General features: G+C 41.0%; 1 protein-coding gene across 5 annotated transcripts in view; it reads right to left on the bottom strand.

Annotated features, from left to right (window-relative positions):
- The window catches only part of EBF1 (EBF transcription factor 1), a 449,855-nt gene that overhangs the window by 57,008 nt on the left and 372,963 nt on the right, over positions 1 to 19,884 (bottom strand). For all 5 annotated transcript variants that reach the window (XM_040345069.1, XM_040345072.1, XM_040345067.1 and 2 more), the window contains exon 10: positions 13,446 to 13,572. In XM_040345069.1, the coding sequence (XP_040201003.1) occupies positions 13,446 to 13,572 (127 nt within the window). The remainder of the gene's footprint in view (positions 1 to 13,445; positions 13,573 to 19,884) is intronic.

Raw genomic sequence — 19,884 nt, 5'->3', positions numbered from 1 at the left:
TCTTAGAATCAGTTACGCATAGATAACCATTAGATCCGACAGGCGTAAGGCTCTTACGCTGTCGGATCTTAAATGCAATTTTTTTTTCGCCGCTAGGTGTCGCCTCCGTAGTTTTCCAGATCGAGTATGCAAATTAGCAAAATACGCAAATTCGTGAACGTACGCGAGGTCGACGCAGTGGAGATTCGACGTTTACGTTAGATTTGCGACGCGTAAAGTTGCCCCTGCTATATGAGGGGCAACCAATGTTAAGTATGGCCGTCGTTCCCGCGTCGAAATTTAAAAAATTACGTTGTTTGCGTGTAAAACTTGCGGCGGCGTAACGTAAATGAGATACGTTACGCCGCCGCATAGATGCGGCGATCTACGAGAATCTGCCCCCTTGTTTTTGAATATAGGTTGTAACCTTAACAAAACCTTGCTTTTGAGTATAGATTGTAACCTTAAGATGGTGACATACATATTTTTCTCAACTGCTTCCTACCTAGTAGTGCTACACAGTGTTTGTGCCCTCAGATTCCCAAAGACATAGAAAGGTGGTTAGGAATGTGACGGCAATTTGACTGTTCTCTGGCACCTCTGGGTTCTTCTTGCTTAGACATTTTCGTGAAGGTCAGAAAATCTTCACAGGGAAAAATTAGCACTTTCAACAGCTGGTGGGGCTCATTATCACCCTATCACGGAAACCCCAATTATAATAAAAGATACAAATTGTGCAGTCTATGCCATCCTTTGTAACCTAACTGCCATTTTAGCAGCCTGGGCAATGTTCTGAATATGAAAGAGATTAACCCTTTTATGACCAAAGGTCATTAAAATCTAGATGCACAAAACAAATGGTAGCATCAATCATTTTCTGTTACCTTCACAAAAGTCTGGGATTAATTTGCCTACTTTAATCATTTTACATTGTTTTCCAATGCCATATAACACTTTTAATTGGTACACTACTTTAATAAATACCCTTCTCTGGTTTTTATTATAGGCTGAACAATGGTCACAAATGTAAAAAAAAAATGTTACATTTTTAAAACTTTTTTTTTTTTTTTTAATGTTGTATTGGTCTTTAACAGCTGCAGTCTGTCAGTTTCAGTGTCAGCATCCGACAGATTTGTTTGTAAAAAAAAAACATCTTATCACCATCTTACCTAATATGGAGACCACGTAATCAGTAAATATGATGATACTGATAGCAGGGTCTGTGAACTAGGAATGCACAGGTAAACCCAGCTGCCATCTGGAGTGATACTTATTGTTCTTCCAGCAGGGGACCAGTGCCTGAGAATGTTAATAGGCATATTTGCGTCTCTCCCAAAATGGTGGCAATCTCACCACACAATAAAGAACCACTTTTCCAAAATGACTCCATATAACTCCCATTGGAATTATATGAACAGTCCTTAGGTTTGAGTATATATTCACTACCTATGTCCACCATAGGTACATTGACTGTGGACACTCATGAGTGAAAGGAGTTTTAGTATGTTGTCCTTGTGAATAGTGGCATAAAAGGAGGTTTAGGTATGTTGTCCATGTGAATTCGGCTTTTATACTGGTGACCTTCAAGAGATTTTAAAAGTGCTTGGTATGAAAACTTTCTGCCCTTATCAGATTGTCATCGTCATTCTCCTAATCAATGCTGTATGCTGGCCTAGGCCAACAAGGACCAGGCCTAGGGAAGCACTTTGCAGCACTTTGCACGAAAACAGTCCCCGCCAGTTTGCGCTACACTGTTAGGCAAACTAGTCTAGCGCCCCCATAAAGCGGCCTCACTGCTTCCGGTTTGCAGGCGACTCTTCTAGTTTTGACTGTCCTATGATCCTGGACCACAGACTGTCCTCAATGTTTCTGCTGCACCATTGGCATGGTTATATCTTCTTAGTCCTCTCCATAACATTATCAGAAATTTGTGCTTAAAGTAGAACTACAACAGGGAGGGTTATAGCCCCTGTCAGTTTTTTTTTTACCATCCCTGTCCCATTGCGGAGATTTCCCTTCACTTCCTGCCCCATAGCCAAGGAGGAAGTGAAAGGAAATCTATGCAAATTAAGGGAATCCATTGCCCCCAGGCCCTCGGAACTAGTGTCCCCACTCGAAAATTTCAGGGTGGGTCTTAAACAACAAAGGGTGTGGCCTTGGCAGGAAGGGGTGGGTCATATATAAATTAGGGGGTGCGCGAATTTATTCATTCCTAGGGCAGTACAAAACCTAAATACACTACTGCTCCTAATGCATTGTGGGAAAGCAAAATAGAGAACATGATTCTTCATTCCGGGATGCAAAAATAGTTTTTCTTTTAGATAAATAAGGCCCAATGTATGGTTTCCTTTGGCCACGTTTTAATAGAAAATCACTATAACACAGGCTTCCCTGGGGATTGCTTTCCTTACTGTAATATTCAAAATACGTAATCAGAATTTTTACTATGACTGTAATGCTAAAAACCCAGGGGGCAAAGGACTGTTTTACTATATAATAGTGCTGCGTATAAGAGCAGATTGCAGCCATCTTCTACCTCAGCATCAGTAGCCTTGGTGCCCATGTCCCTATATCTTCTGACAATGCCGCAGACAGATGTACATGCTGTGACACAGACAACTCTCCAGGCAGTTAGCTGTTTTATCCCCGCCATTTAGCAGAAAGCAGAAGTGAGAAGTGGTAAAACCTTTAATAAACTCAGGGCAGCCACATTCTGCAAGAAAAGGGGGCAGCTGGGAGCCGACAGACAGGGACCAAACGCCAGATTGTAACCGTTTTATTGCTTTCTCTCCTCATAAATTTCACATTTTGGAAGTTAAGTGTAGATTGAGGTTTGTGGCTTGTTTAGAAAAGGAACCAAATTTGGTTTTTTAAGTTTTCAACCTGTGACAAGAAGCAGCAGCTGTGCTCTTCTCACAGGCACAGGGCCGGTTCTGATTTGCACGAGCTATAACCCCCCCATACAACAGCAGTGGACCTCTAATTGGGAATCCTCTGCAGATTTTTAAGCTAGGGCATTAGGCAGGCAAAAGGGTCAACAGAAGTAGTATAACTGGAGAATGCTAAAATGAATGAGAATGCTAAATGTCTACTAAAACAAGGAACGCAATTGTCTAAAAAAGGAAAACATATCACATGTAAAATATTGACAGTACAAATTTTACCAGATTTTCATGTCTGCTAACACCTGTCTAAAATATAATTACTGTCTACATTTAAACACGTGCTAGCACAAACAGACATTTTGTTTTTCCCTTTAAGACAGTCTCAGTTCTAGGGATGTAAAACAACCCTATTGTTAATTGAATTAGATTATATGTGTCATTCCAGTAATCAGAAATCTGAAGCATGAAGTAAGTAAAGTATATACTGATAACTTAATGGGAAACTCCAGATCTGTTGAGAAAATATATTTATATATAGCAACAATTTTTAATTAGAATTGATTACCTTGGAGTTGACATTTGAAACTAATGCTATTAGAGATTTAGAACACCTTTTGGCAGCAGAGTATGATATGTTAGGTAAACATACCATTACCTGTGCAGTTACAATTTTCAATCATTTAGAATCAGGTTTTCTCTTTGAATAACACAAGGGGGGTTGTTTACGAAAGGCAAATCCACTTTGCACTACAAGTGCAAAGTGCGCTCGAAATTGCACTGAAAGTGCACTTGTAAGTGCAGTCACTGTAAATCTGAGGGGTAGCTCTGAAATGAGGAGAAGCTCTGCTGATTTTATTATCCAATCATGTGCAACTTGCAAGCTAAAATGCTGTTTTTTATTTTCCTTGCATGTCCTCGGATCTACAGGGACTGCACTTGTAGTGCAAAGTGGATTTGCATTTCATAAATAACCCCCAAAGTATCATTTCAGGCATGGTAAGAATAGGAAGGATGACTTATCCCTTCATACTTTTTCCCAATTGGTCCTTTCAAGACACTGTTTCCCTCTCTGTCTCTTTCCTATTCTAACCTAAGCCTCAGACTGGGTGGTAAAGATGTGTACAAGGGGCCAAATACACCCCAGACTACTTGTAAGTTAGCAGTAAACAAGTGACAGGGTCTCCTCTAGAGCTGCCAAAGGCATGCGCAAGGGGTGTGCCAGGTGTGCCTGTGCACACCCTATTCCTGGGGTTGACAACCTGTCAATGGTGGGCAGGTGACAGGTAAACCGCAATCCTACCTTGCCAACCTTCAGAACCTGGACAGAAGGGGTGGGGGGTGCAATTTAGTGGAACCAATCTGTATTTTTCTCCTGCAGCAGCTGAAAGTAGGCTTCTCCTCCTCTCCCTTTTGTCAACATTCAGCTGCCACAGGAGGAAAATATAAGGGATCAGTACTAATCTATGTCACCCCTCCTTTCCCTGTTCCTTTACCCTTGCTCCCCCTTCCTCCCATTGTTTCAGGATGGAGAGCAGGAAAGAGGCTGATAAATATGTCAAACCTATATGTGTTGGAGCTTTGGGGTGCACACCCTAATGCAATAGGCTGCGCACACCTATGAGCTGCCTATACTTGTTATTTATAACTGAATGTGCCATGTATACAGCTGTTCAGTTAAAGTTATTACTTTTACAGAATACAGTAAAGTTAAAGCCAAAAATATTTTCTTTTTATTGAATAAAGCAGAGAATGGTAAACACCAGCCATTATTTATTTTTGGCCATTACTATAGGGAGATTCCTATGTACCATCTGTGCTCTGGGTATAATAGGAAATGAGAAGAAATCTCTCTAAAGAGAGAGAAATCTCCCTAGAACAAGTATCCCCATTGAACAGTTTACCCTGTAATTCTGATCAGATTACAACTCAAAAAAACAAAACTTTTAGTCACCACTACAAACAGAATGGGTGAAGCTTCTTAGCAGGGGCAGAGCTATAAAGACAGAGGTTCTGACCTTATATCACGCTACAAAATAAAAAAAATAAAAGGTGTTTTTTTTTCAGAATAATTTTATAGTACAGTTTTCCAGATGAGATAAAAAAAAAGTCAAATCCATGACTATCCTGCTGGAGGATTAAGCTACTGGACCTTCAAGGCTGTGAGGTATTTTCCATAATACTGTACTTCTACTGTGTAATGCTGTACCACACGCTGTTCAGCTCTACGTGGGCCACAAACATCCAGCCCTCCACTATGTAAATCAATGGCTTACTTTTGGATAAATGTGAAAACTCTTTTAACTAAATAGTATATTACTAATGCCAGACTTCAGAAAGTGACCTTTTTGACAAGGCCCTCATAGAGTGATGGACACATGTTCCACAGGGCCTCATCCTCAGGGAAATTGCCCTTCACATGCCAGTGGCGTAATTGCCCTCATGTCAAGTCAGGAGGGATGAAAAAGGAGCCTTCCTGTCACAGCAGAAAGGTGACAGTGAGTTTGGCCATAGCTGTCTTAGATCTGTTTCCCATTTCTTGGTCAGAAGCAGAGATCCTTTCTCCACCCCCCCCCCTTCCTTTCCTCACCCCCTTCCGAGCGCTGCGGTGTCCATGTAACGAGACCATGGAGCCAGGGAGCTAATGAGAAGACGAGTGTGTGCTTCTTTCCTCTGGATCAATACACACAGCAGCACGCTCAGACACCCCTCCCCACCTTCAGCGCTTCATTTTTCTTCTTCCTACAGATGACTCGTGTTATTATTTTGCCAGGGTCGATATCCTACAACCTTTTTTTTATTATTTTATCTGCTGCTCTATAAATTTTCTGATTACTTTAAAGGTGGTGGTGGTGGGGGGATTCGAGTTAAGACTCTAATTCATGTGGACTAAAAACTGTTCCCGTAATAACAAAAAATAGTGGATTTAAAGGGGAACTATGATGGTTTGAGGTCAGTTTCATGGAAAATTGTATTTGGAACGCTTACAAGCTTATAAACTGTTCTTTTATATCATTCTTTTCATTATTTGTATGAAATCTTCATTTTACACAAAAAGGCATTTGATGTTTGGGTATTCCAATATAGTTTTTTTGGAGATCATACTGAGCTTTTTAACCACTTCCGGACCAGCTCACGCCGATATACGTCGGCACTTTGAAGAGGGATATCTCTGTTATGGCAGCAGCTAGCTGCCATAACCCCGGTATCCTCTTCTTCATGAGCGAGCAAGGGAGAAAGCCGCTCAGGTGTGGTCGTCTTTAGAAATGATCCTTCTCACAGAAACCACGGGTGCAAGCAATACACGTAACAAGGCATGTGAGCGGTCTGGTTTCCGACAATAGTGGTCTCTGCGGGGGATTCGCCGCAAGATCACTTTTATCGGCAGCGGGAAAGGGCCCCCCCTACGCAACTTACCGGAGCCGCCGGTATCGGCGAAAGCGATGGGATCCTTCTTCCTGCTTGGTATGGAGACGAGTGAGGGGAAAATTTCCCCCACCTGTCTCCATATCATTGCAGGGCGGAAGCAATGTCAAAACGTCACTTCTGCCCATAGCTCTTAAAGGGCAATTTTAAAATTTGTGTAAATACAAGATGTGGGGTCTTTTTGACCCCAGATATCATATTTAAGAGGTCCTGTCATGTGTTTTTTTTTTATTACAAGAGATGTTTACATTCCTTGTAATAGGAATAAAAGTGACATAATTTTTATTTTTTGAAAGAACAGTGTAAAAAAATTAAATAAAAGGTAAGATAAAAAAATAATACTTTTTTTTAAACGCGCCCCCTCCCGCCGAACGCATACACGAGCAGCGCCCACATATGAAAACGGTGTTCAAACCACACATGTGAGGTATCGCTGCGATCGTTAGAGCGAGAGCAATAATTCTAGCCCTAGACCTTCCCTTATGCAATCTGTAGAATTTTTTAAACGTCCCCTATGGAGATTTTTAAGGGTAAAGCGTGACATGTTGGGTATCCATTTACTCAGCATAACATTATCTTTCACAATATAAAAAAAAAATGGGCTAACTTTACTGTTGTCTTATTTTTTTAATTAAAAAAGGTGTATTTTTCCCAAAAGAAGTGCGCTTGTAAGAAGTGCCTGCCTTAAACAAAAATGTAATACATTGCAGATTACTAGTCCTTTAATGTGATGGCTATATTAGTTTTGTAATGCCTATTTTTCCTTTCTTTTCACCCGGTCAATAACACTTGTCTTTTCCTAGAGTGGCATTGCTCATGGACAAAATGTATCTATCTATCTATAAACAAAGCCTTGCTTGTTACCCAGGGTGCACATTTTTTTGGGGGAATCATACTTACCTAAGTGGATGCAGCATCGGTCCGATGCTGCTTCTGTCCCCCGGCGGCTCTAAGACAGAGAACCGAGTGATCAAATACTGCTGATTGCTTGGTTCTCAGAGCTCCCTGAGCAGAGAGCTGGTGACTGTCATTTACCAGGAAGCGGCTGGCTTAGGCTCTTAGCGCCTTGCTAAGAAGCTGAGCTGGGTGTCAGTCACAATCTTTCCAGAGCCTTGGCCAGCTCTGTGACATCTGCCGACAGCGGGCTTCAGCTCACTGTCTGCTAAAAATGTGTAACAAGAGTTTAGAATGATCTGCACTCCTGTGATCCACAGATGTACAGCCAAACAAGCTTTGACTGTACTTTTCCTTTAAAACATGTCTTCAACTCATCATATCTATTCAATGGGGGCTTGGGGACTAGTAGATTATAAAAACATTTTTGTGCTTTCAGGTCAGAAAGTGACAAAGACAGTACATTTTTGCTAAGATTTATTTTCTGTATTGATCATATTGTTCTTGGCCTGAAAAATGAAAATGAAAGTAGCCACTACATATAGGAACAGCTGAGCTGCAATATATTACATTTGTGTACTTGGGTCTCTAAATTTAAGAAACTATAGTAATGGTGAAAGTGATTTAGTTGTTGTAGCAATTGCCACTGTTTTCTTTCCCTGCCTCTTCTCATAAATGAGCCACACTGTAGTAATTGATTAGGAGCAGGACAGAGCGGCAGGGGCAGTAAAGTGACTTAGGAGTCCTACAATTTGTTCCCGGTAGTGTCTGCGTTTTCTCCTGACTCCTCTCTCTCTCGTTTAGATGATGAATGAAGTTTCTGCATTGGGCAGTTATTGGCTTTGCTCTGGTCAATATGTTTGTGTTGGCCTCAGTAACTCTGTGATTGATCTCTGTTTCCTGGCTGATCAGTTATTAAGAGGGAACAGCCAGGGGCAGACGGAGGCATTCCACAGAACAAGTGATTTTCTAACTAGTCTTTCTGCAGACTGGTTGTGTACTGCACACACAGCTCTGACACACTGGCAGAAGCTTGTCTCCATGAGGACCTAAGATTGGCACAGATAATATGTGGGTTGCCTCTTCATGTGGGCAAGAATATACTGCTTTTCTCAGTATCTACTTGTCTTCCAATTTTTTTTCACTTGCATACCCCTTGGCAGTCCATTTCCATAAAATGTACCCTTTATATCAGCAACATGTTTGTAATTTATATAGTTGATGATATTTCAAATTAATATATTGTAACTGGTCTAATAGTGAAATTTAAAAGCAATGGACTATTAGGGTAATACCAACTACAGCAGGAAAACACAATCTGTCTTGGTTCCTTCCCAGGCTCTCTCTCTGTCAGCCTCCAGGCTTTTCCCTATTCCTAGAGTGCATTGGGCCATTGGCGAGTGCTTTTTGGAGGGGCATCTAACATCTGGTGGGCATGGGGCTGAATAGTGTGGCAATATAATGGTCACTCATTGGTGTGTCAGTGGAGGCAGTTTACATTCAGGCACCATTAGGCTCCTCAGCCCATGCTCCTCTTGAGTCCTACAGTGTGTTGTTCAGTTGCTGTGTAGAGTTCTGTAATGCACAATGTGGCCCCAGCATTTTGGTGGGCTGCTGCTGCATTGGGAAACTGGCGGGTGTTCTTTAGGGGGGCACCTAGTATCCGGCGGGCATGGGGCTGAATAATGTGGCAATGTAGTGGTCACACAGTGGTGTGCCAATGGAGGCAGTTTACACTCAGGCATAATTAGGCTCCTCAGTCCACACTCCTCTTAAATCCTACGATGAGTTGGGCAGTTATTCTATAGCATTCTGTAATGCACAATGTGGTCCCAGCGTTTCTGCGGGCTACTGCTGCACAGACTCTGGGGGAGAGGCAGACACCTTCAGAGCATGGCATTGCAGCATGCTGTGACTGTCAGTGAATGGAAGTTAAGCAGGAGAAGGATGATGTCAGATCACTCCGCTCCTCCTTCTCCTGCCCGCCAAAACCTGCCTTGCTGCCTAGTGCTTCTTAGCAACCAAGAAACACTTTGCTTGTTTACAGTCAGAGAAAAGATTGGAAAAATTGTGGCCATGAAGGCTCCCCCTGAATGGCAGTGCCCGGTGTGGGTGGCAGCCCCCTAGCTACGCCACTGTCTTTTACTTCCATTATGCAATTTTTTTTATGTACCTCTAAATGTGTTGCCACGTACAACTGGAAGTATGCGTATTTCGGGTTGGGAACCACAGCTCTAGTCCATGTTTTCAGGCTAGTGCCATGATCTAGAAGAGTAGAACTGGGGTGGTAGCCCTTTAGGAGATCTCCCCACATCGCTCTCACAATTTTTCTGCATTCTAAAAGCCACCCTAGAAGTCAGTTATTTTATTTTTTCTACTGTGGCATACTTGCAAAATGTAGTGCAACATGCTGGGTTGTTTTACTAAAAGCAAATGTTGACTTTCCCTAGAGCTTAATGAATGGGAATGAATGAAATTTCACTTTGCAAAGAATACCCAACTTTTTTACTTGCACATGATGGATTTCAGAAGAGTTTAAACTCATTTATTAAACTCTAGGGAAGTTCCCCTTGCAAAGTGAAACTTCCCTTGCAAAGTGAACAGTCTATCTGCCTTTAGTAAATCAATCGTGCTATTTTTTTAGTGGTATTTCCTCACCCTTTAGGTGGAAATAAGTTTTGAGTGTCACCATGGTGAGGCTGCATTTGATGAGCACTGGTAAGGCTGCATTTGATGGGCACTGATGAGGCTGCATTTGATGGGCGCTTCTATAAAAAAGGTGGGATATACAGTACAGACCAAAAGTTTGGACACACCTTCTCATTCAAAAAGTTTTCTTTATTTTCATGACTATGAAAATTGTTGATTTACACTGAAGGCATCAAAACTATGAATTAACACATGTGGAATTATACATAACAAAAAAGTGTGAAACAACTGAAAATATATTTCATATTCTAGGTTCTTCAAAGCAGCCACCTTTTGCAGCAGACACATCTCTAGAACTGTTAAGAGGAGACTGTGTGAATCAGGCCTTCATGGTAAAATATCTGCTAGGAAACCACTGCTAAAGAAAGGCAACAAGCAGAAGAGACTTGTCTGGGCTAATGAACACAAGGAATGGACATTAGACCAGTGGAAATATGTGCTTTGGTCTGATGAGTCCAAACTTGAGATCTTTGGTTCCAACCCCTGTGTCTTTGTGCGACGCAGAAAAGGTGAACGGATGGGACTCTACATGCCTGGTTCCCACCGTGAAGCATGGAGGAGGAGGTGTGATGGTGTGGGGGTGCTTTGCTGGTGACACTGTTGGGGATTTATTCAAAATTGAAGGCATACTGAACCAGCATGGCTACCACAGCATCATGCAGCGGCATGCTATTCCATCCGGTTTGCGTTTAGTTGGACCATCATTTATTTTTCAACAGGACAATGACCCCAAACACACCTCCAGGCTGTGTAAGGGCTATTTGACCAAGAAGGAGAGTGATGGGGTGCTGCGCCAGGTGACTACCTCTTGAAGCTCATCAAGAGAATGCCAAGAGTGTGCAAAGCAGTAATCAAAGCAAAAGGTGGCTACTTTGAAGAACCTAGAATATGAAATATATTTTCAGTTGTTTCACACTTTTTTGTGAATAATTCCACATGTGTTAATTCATAGTTTTGATGCCTTCAGTGTAAATCTACAATTTTCATAGTCATGAAAATAAAGAAAACTCTTTGAATGAGAAGGTGTGTCCAAACTTTTGGTCTGTACTGTACAAGGGCAGGACAAACGTGGGTGGCGATTGTTTGGTGGACACTTATGTGTTTAGTTATAAGCTGCAGGATTCCTGCAAGACTACAGATTACCTTTTAGAGGGTGTCTAGGTTTTCTATGTAAATTAGACATGGGACTTAGGCCTAGTACACACTTCTATTTTTTTTTCCGTTCAACCAAGTGGGCTAAACTAAAAAAAATGACAGCTCAGGTCAGAGCCGCTATACTAACAATCCGATGTTAATACAGCGATCTCCCTTGCTGTTCTATTGTGTTCTGACAGGGGGATGGCCCCCCTGCCAAAACACTCCAGTCAGCACCCTCAGCCATTGGCTGAGAGCGCTGAGTGGGAGGCAGTCAGCAGACCTTTTTCAGATATGCCCCTTTGACAGTCCCCTGTGCTGTTGGACCAGCAGCGGTACACACAGGCCGAATGTCAGCCAGTTTCTATACAACTAGCCGATGTCATCGGATATTCGTTCCGTGTATACGGGGCTTAAGGTTGGATTGAATGCTAAGGTCTGCTTTGTTGTCTAAAATGCAGTACTGTACAAAAGTTTAGACAGGTGTAAAAAATGCTGTATATTATGAATGCTTTCAAAAATATATATTTTAATTGTCTAGTAGTTTCAACAATGTACAAAATACAAACTGAGTGAACTGAAGAAAAATCTAAATCAAATCAATATTTGGTGTGACTAACCTTTGGCAGCTTTAATTCTTAGGGCAATTTCACAATTTCACAATTTCACAATTGCAATTGGCAGTTTTTTAGGCGGACCTGAATGGGCGCTACGTGCTCCTCTATGGAGCCACGGATGTCAGCGGTGACATGCCCGCTGACATCCAACCCGCTCTGATCTGCCAAAGTGTGAAGAAGGAAACCCCTACTTTTCCTTCTGTTCTGTCCTTCTGTCTGGTGAATCGGATCGGGTGACAACGGATTCTACGGTCCTTCGTCATCCGATCCCCCATAGGGGAGAGCGGCGCTCTGACAGGTCGGTCCTGCACAGACCTGTCATCTGCCTGTTCAGCGGGGATCAACGGAGCGATCCCCACTGAGCAAAGTCAGAACTTGCACACGGATCCGCCCCATGTGAAAGGGGCCTTACACTTTCACACTTGCACAAAGTCAGGGATTTTGTAGGATTAGAGTCAGGTATATGATTAACTTATTATACCAAGCAAGGTGTTAATTATTGTCAATTTCATATGAAGGTTATTATACAGTCATTAACAGAAACAGAAACAGCTGTGTAGGAGCCTAAATGGAAAAAGTGCGGAACAGTCAAACTCTGCTACTAAGGTGAGGTTGTAGAAGACATATTCACAGATCATACACCATGGTAAGACTGAGCACAGCAACAAGACACAAGGAAGTTATACTGCATCAGCAAATTCTCTCCCAGGTTTTTAAAGCACACTGGTTGTTCAAGATTTGCTGTTCAAACTCTTTTAAAGAGCCACAAAGAAACAGGCAACATTGAGGTCCATTGACACACTAGTCTGCCAAGAAGACTAAATGCAGCAGATGGAAAACAGGTCATGCTTAATTCCCTTTGACATTGGACAATGTCCAGCAGTGCCACCAGCACAAAACTAACTGAAACTAGTGGGACCAAGGTACACCCATCTACTGTCCAGAGCAGTCTAGTCAGAAATGGTCTTCATGAAAGAATTGCGACCAAAAAGCAGTACCCCCAATGTGGAAACAAGGCTAAGCAACTCAACTATACACAAATCATAGGAACTGGGGTGAAGAAATATGGCAGCAGGTGCTCTGGACTGATGAGTCAACATTTGGCTGTAGCAGGAGGCCATTGTTTGTGAAGGACTGGAAAGTGGTACAATAATTAGTGTCTGTGGGCAACAGTGAAGCATGGTGGAGGTTCCCTGCAAGTTTGGGGCTGCATATCTGCAAATGGAGATGGAGATTTGGTCAGGATTAATGATGTCCTCAATGCTGAGAAATACAGGCAGATACTTATCCATCATGCCATACCATCAGGCATGCATGTGATTGGCCCCAAATTACAAATAACCTGTTTTTGACAGGGTATCTATCCCCACTTCCGGGAGAGACCTCGTCCCGGACCAGATTCCTGGGCAGTTCGGCCTCCTTCCCCTGCTGCAAGGTCAGTTATAAAAAGGCTTCACCGCCAGCCTCCCTTACCACAAATGGCGGCGGCAGCATCTGATAGCCGACCGTAAAATCGTCTGGGGTGCCGACATTGCGGGATCCCTGGACAGGTAAGTGTCCTTATATTAAAAGTCAGCAGCTATGGTATTTGTAGCTGCTGACTTTAACTTTTTTTTTGTGTTGGGGGGGACTCCTCTTTAACAGCAGAAGAGAAAAATTAGGCTATACTTATACGATAGAAATACACATCCAGTTGAAACTTTTTCCATTATATGTATTTTATGGTGCATTTACCTGTTAGCCTTGAGTTCAGCAGTAAATATGGGAGGCCTAAAAAGCAAAGGAAGAAAAAAACGAGGCTTACCTGTGTAAATGAATCTCCCGGGTGTTCCTTTGCAGAACTGCTTGGATTTGTAGGATAATGTGACCTCCACTACGCCGGGGATGTGTCTGGGAGGGGTCTGTACTCTGATGGCGTGCGGCGTAATTAACTGAAGAAACAAAAGAAACGCCAATTAACCAATCAAGGGATGGCTGTGTTTTTCCAATCCTCTGTAACATTTCTCTGTCACAGCTTTATAAACAAAGGCACAAAAGATGTAATTAACTTGTCAGTGTTTCTATGAAGCATGTGGAGCGCAATGACAATATACTTCACACACACAAAAGTTAGGCGTACAACACGCTATGATCACTCATAATGACGCTCTGACAGCAATTCAATACTAAGTGTGGTCATTGTGTGCGGGACATTAGTGTTATGCAATGGATCTTTACAGAGATTAATTAGTTAAATAGAGTAGAGCAATTAAAGCCAGGGCATGAATTTGATTATTAAGGCTGACACGCTAAACTGAAGGCCACAGTCACCCACTTAACATAATCACTGTACACTGTGAATGTATCGACAGCCAATCTGGAGCCTGTGGCAAATCCTGGTTACCCAAGGAAGACTCTTACAAGTTTCATTGTGTGAGTGCTCTCTTTCAGTAATAGATTTTACAAGCACATGAACACTCATGCATCTTTATATTTCCTAGGTGCCGCCATCTAAAAAGGTGACTATAGGAGGAAAAATATAGCCACAACACACATGATGCGACATACAACATCCTAACATACATACACTTAGTACCCTGCTGTGAGTTGAGGCACAGGTTCATAGTGCTGCTGCATGACACATTTATTTCTATCAAAGTTCTCTCCATGGCAATACAACAGGGTAATTTCACCAAGCTAAGATCACTCAGAATTGATTGACAGATACATTTGACTTGCAGTTGAAATCCTTTCTACCTGCATTTGATCTGCTTAAAGTGGGTTTTGCGTTTCTTTAGACTTGTAAGGGAAAGTAAAACTTTTCCAACTTGTGAATAAAAGCTTGTTGTCACAGGCCCTTAGTCACTGTACTTTAAAATAATTTTCTCTCAAAGAATTCAGTTCATTTGCAGAGCTAAGCTCAGTTTAAATCTTATACATAATAGTCACCTAAAGGACAAGTTCAAGTTTGTACAACAACCACCAGTCCACTCTGCCTACCCCCTAACTTAAACAAATCCAGGAACCCTCTACCCAGGTGCTTTTTTACTTCTTCATGACAATAATGGCATTTTCCAGCCTGTACTCTTTTCCGGCCTTGACTACACATGTCCACAACCAAGACCCTGTAGACTTTAATGGGGCCATACTCCTGGCACCTCTAGTTTGAAGTGTAGGAATGTAGTCCTATTTTTGGCCATTTTCTGAGAGGATTTCAGAGAGGAGAATTGTACATTTTGGAGGTAAATAAACACATGGGATAAATTCTAGTAACAGACAATGGATCCAAGTCTGGGCCATGAAGGCTAAGTAAAGTTACAAAAAAAATTCCTACCCCCTTTATGCTTAACTAGTCTTAACTGCCCATTAAAGTCCTGGCACTGAACTGTTAAATTGAGAGGCAGGGTTTAACAGCAGGGGGTGCAGGTCCTAGTGCATTCTAGATGTTGGCTTGAGGATAAACACTGCAGTTTACCAGTATTGTTATTTTATACTTTTAAAGAGCTAACAGGTTGACTTTAAAGTTTCCAACTTTACCAAGAAGACCAGATGTAGACAATTTTCACCTCCCCTGCTCTGTCATCAGACCAACTGAAAGATATTCTGCATGTCCCCAGTATGGGGAACATGACAATATTTCTGCCTCCTTGCAATGTAGTGCTTGGTCCCTGATTGGCAAATTATCAGGATTAGCACTGTTATGTGTGTGTGTGTGTGGGGGGAGGGGGGGGGGTAAGAAGAATGCACAAATCACTGTGCTTACTCAGCAAGTCAAAACTTTCACAAAAACCTTGGTTGCAGATCAGATAGTAGAAGATTGCCAGGATGATCATACTTTATAGTCCCTTTTATAGGGTGAACCAGTTACTTTGCCTAGTACCGCCAATGGATTTGGAACAGCTTTAAAACAGAAGCCAGTAAACCTAAAAATATGTTTTGGGTTGTAGAAGGCAAGAGGGCTACGTAACGTATTGTACCACCCATTCAGATTTCTCTTCATGAAGTCATCAGCCCTCAGACTATCCAAATCTCTTTTCACTCAACACATATGTACACTAACTATACAAGGCTGTGCAATCCATTCAGGCAACAGGATATCTCTACCTTTCTCTAAAACATGAATCCAAATATGGATGAAAAAGTACAACCTGCCTATCTGTCACAGTACTCAGATAAATATTTTGTCCTTCAAAAATGTAGAAATCACAAAAAATAGTATAAAAACATTCTTATTGTGCAATAATCTGTGGCCCTGCATGGCAAGTGACAGTGATAAGTTTACTAGGTTTACTATCCCTTTAATTACATATGTAGTAATGTGTAATGCATGTAGTAATGTGCTCACTGCATTTAGTTAATAACATATCCTGTTCAAACAAGACTTCAGATTGACACTTTGGTTCTCCAAAAGCTTCTGAAGCATCTATGGGCTATACATTGATGGTGAATGTTAATGTATTCCTAATGTATAAGAGACATCTGCAGAAATTCTCTGGAGGCCTGGACTGTGCTACAAATCTATTCTAAAACCAATGACAGCAACAAGCTATTTTAGGAGGCCCTGGATATATTGGTTGACCTCAATGTTTCCTTAGTGCACAGGCCCTTGCAGTATTTAATCAAGGTAACAATGACAACAAACTTTGTCTATATTTATAGCCTGCAAAGAAATTAATGTGTCTTAAATTCTCACCCATTTTGGAAATATTCACCTGAAAGAGGAATGGGCTAGGTAGATAAATCATGAAAAGGCATCACATAGAAGCATAATTGTTAAAGCTTTGGTGACAGCTGTGCGTTTGTTCAGTGGTGTCTCTAAAATCACGGTTTGCATAAGTTGAAGCACCTGTCAATTTCTTGCCACCTATGTAAAAATTGGAGGGGAGGCTGGAGAAAGACAATGAAGGTACGATTGGACAGGACCCTTGTCTGTGACTTCATGACAGGTTCCCTTAAAGCAAACCTGTAGTTTGACCATGCAGGCCTAAAGAACAACTTCACTTTAATGCCTCCCTCCCCAGCTTCACATATGTTTCCTTTTTTACTTGCTTCTCTATATGACTGCCAGAGAAAAGGAAGAGAAACCCAATTGTAAGCTCTGTTAAAGGCCCCCTGGAGAGGGTAAGGAAATATATAGATTCCCTTTTGAAGGTAATGGTACCATCTTTGAAACTTTATGTAAAGGATATAAGAGATGTATTACTAGAAATTGACCAAAGACCTGTTCAAGATAAATACTTATTAGTGGGGATCAAAGCAGAAGGTTTGTATACATTGATTCCACATGTATGCAGTTTAAAAGTAGTTGAGTATTTTTTTTTATTTATATTATGATGGGACCACAGAACAAGTTTCTTCTTGACTTAATTTAGTTTGCATTGATGACTAATTATTTCCAGTTTCTGGGAGCTTATTAATAGCAAGTTGAAGCACTGTGGGTGCAATGTGGGCACCATCTTATGCATGCCCCCACCTTGGCCATTAGGAGGAAAATTGTATGGCCTATCAATGTACCTCACCCATGTGGAGCTCTGGCTGAGGTACATTGATGATGTGTTTGTGATGTGGAAGGGTAAGGAGGGGGGAATGGAGGAGTTTATGACTTTTAATAGATGATGTGGAGGTGTTGAGTTTTGGATCATTTGTTCTTAATAATTTATGCTCATAAGAGCAATTTTTGTTCTAATAAAGAACATTCAGATTTATATTTAAGTGTCTGGATTTCTATGCCATTTGGTCTTTAGGTGGGTTTCTTTATAGGTTATGATGAAATTAATTGGACCCATTGCCTTGCACTTTGTTAAAAAAAAAAAAAATATATATATATATATATATATATATATATATATATATATATATATATAGCAGCTTATGGTAGCCACAATAGTTTCCTTTTTGGGACACACTTGGTGTCCTAAAGTGACAATGCTAACTCTTTGTACTATATTTATGAGAGAGAAGCGTTATCACCTTAGGACTGGACTTAAAGAAACCCTTTCGCTCTCCTTATTTTCATGACATGGGGGGGACCCTGTTGTAATCCACAGCAAAGAATTGGGAGAAACTGATTACAGTACATCACAGGCAGAGAGCACAGAATATCAGCTCTTTAAATTTTTGGCAGGGTCAGCAAGTATTTTTGTGCTTATTGAATAATTATAATAAATAGATTTCAATGGTATATTTAACAGACCATGAGAAGCAAGTAAGTGCAATGTTATGGTTTACATACACTTAAAAGTAGATATTTAACATGCCGGAAACTGTTTAAACCAAGAACAGCTTGATTAAAAAAAAAGACAATTTATGGATAACAGCTACTATTTTTTTCATCTTTAAGTGACTTCTCAAGGAGAAATAAAACAGCACAATTTTTTGACTTTTAGATAAAAAATGAAACTATGAGTTAACAAGTGTCAGAAAAAAAAAGCTGGAATTGAACAGCATTAGAGATACGCCAAAAGAACGCCAAGAGATGGATCTCAAGATTTCACGGCAAAGAACAAACTGATAGTGAGGATTGCAAACACACGTGAAACAGGATAGGTAGGAGGTCGGCTGGAGTAAGAAAGCCCAAATGTATCAATTAGCCAACATCTCCAGCTCTGCTAGCCCTGAAAACGTCAGGATTTCACTGCACTGAATCTTATTAGCTGCGTCTTTGTTGTAATAAATGTAGCAGAGCCACGACCCCAACACGTGTAATGTGTCAGCTAACAATTGTGCACGGCACTGCTCTTAAATCCCCGGAATTGTTAGGAGTTTCCTTGTTAGCAGGCTTTTTTATGCTCTGAAGCTCTCTCTAATATAAGATTTATGCACTTTGCCTCCCGGTTACATCAGAACTGCTCTTTCGCTGTCTTCACACATCTCGCGGAGAGCCAACCATTGTCCTGCCGGGTGGAGATTTCTGAGCGGAATTCTGACAAAGATTTCACACTGGCTCTGAATACAAAGGAAGCTCCTCGCTACATTTTGGATTGGGAGGATGATTAACTGCGAAATTCTAACATACACTCAATGATACCATAGTTAGACAGAAGCTGTCTGTCTTTGCCTGTTCCGGAGATAAGGACAGGTCCTCTTGTAAGGCCTTCTTTTCTCCACAGTTTTTTACCTTCTCTGCATTCTCCTGTAACTGTTTGCCTTGAATTCCTACTCAAGGCCATTGGCCATTGGCCACTCAGGTCTGAGCACTCGGTTCCAGGAGTATAATGTCACATGCTCTAGCAGATCTTGAAGTACTGGGTATTTCTGAGGGCTTGATACTTGAGTGGAGCAGTTGGCAATCATGGAAAATGCATCAGTTAAAAGGTGCGGGAGGGGCTACAAGAGAACCTGTCACTTTACCCTGATTCTCTTAAAAAATATTTAATAAGCTAATATATATATATATATATATATATATATATATATATATATATATATATATATATATATATATATATATATATATATATATATATTGTATATATACAGTATCAGTAGTTAACACTGTGGCTCTACAGAGCAGTACCATGACCCCTAATTTATTTTGCACCAGAATGCCAAATGCATGTTGTTTGCATATTGCCCTTGTGTTTGAGAGGGTTTCAAAATCGAAAAAAGATACCTGTAGGTTAACTGGCTATCACCCAAACAGGCCTTTGTGTGTCCACGTGATTGTGTCAAGAACAGTACAGCCTCAACTCTGTCTGTTTAGATAACAATGCGAGTGGTTCAATGTTCTCTGAAATGGCCAAAACCTAAGAGTAGAAAAGTTGTTCATAGTGACCAATTACGTTAAACTTTTAATGTTCCCAGGACAGTATTTGAAACTTTATTGGGAAAAAAGAGTGGTTCGTCCTTTAATTGTATCTAATGGCAGAAACTTTCTGAATAGCTTTGGATGGATGTGGAAGGATATAACCACTGTCAGATTTGATGTCTCTGCCTCTTTTTTGTGACTTGTGTAACAGGACATAAAGTGATGGGAAATTCAAAATTATACAGTTGTCACCAGACCAAGAGATGAGCAATAGTAATCCTATAGGACACTTTGGTCTTGAGTCAAATATCAAGGAGGGGATTTCCCTCACTTTGCAGAAGTTTGTTTTCACTACCTTTCACTTCCACTTCCCAATGGGATGTAAAATGTTGATAGAGGTGGTAATCATTTCCTACTATGCAAAACTAAAAAACACGAAGGTTATAAGTCCACTTTGTGTGCACCAAATGCATTTTAAAATCCTGATATTCTCTTGTGAAAATATATTTGACATCAT

The sequence above is a fragment of the Rana temporaria genome, chromosome 3 (genome assembly GCF_905171775.1).
Source record: "Rana temporaria chromosome 3, aRanTem1.1, whole genome shotgun sequence".
Classification (NCBI taxonomy): Eukaryota; Metazoa; Chordata; class Amphibia; order Anura; family Ranidae; genus Rana; species Rana temporaria.
This window is presented reverse-complemented; position numbering and strand designations above follow the sequence as displayed.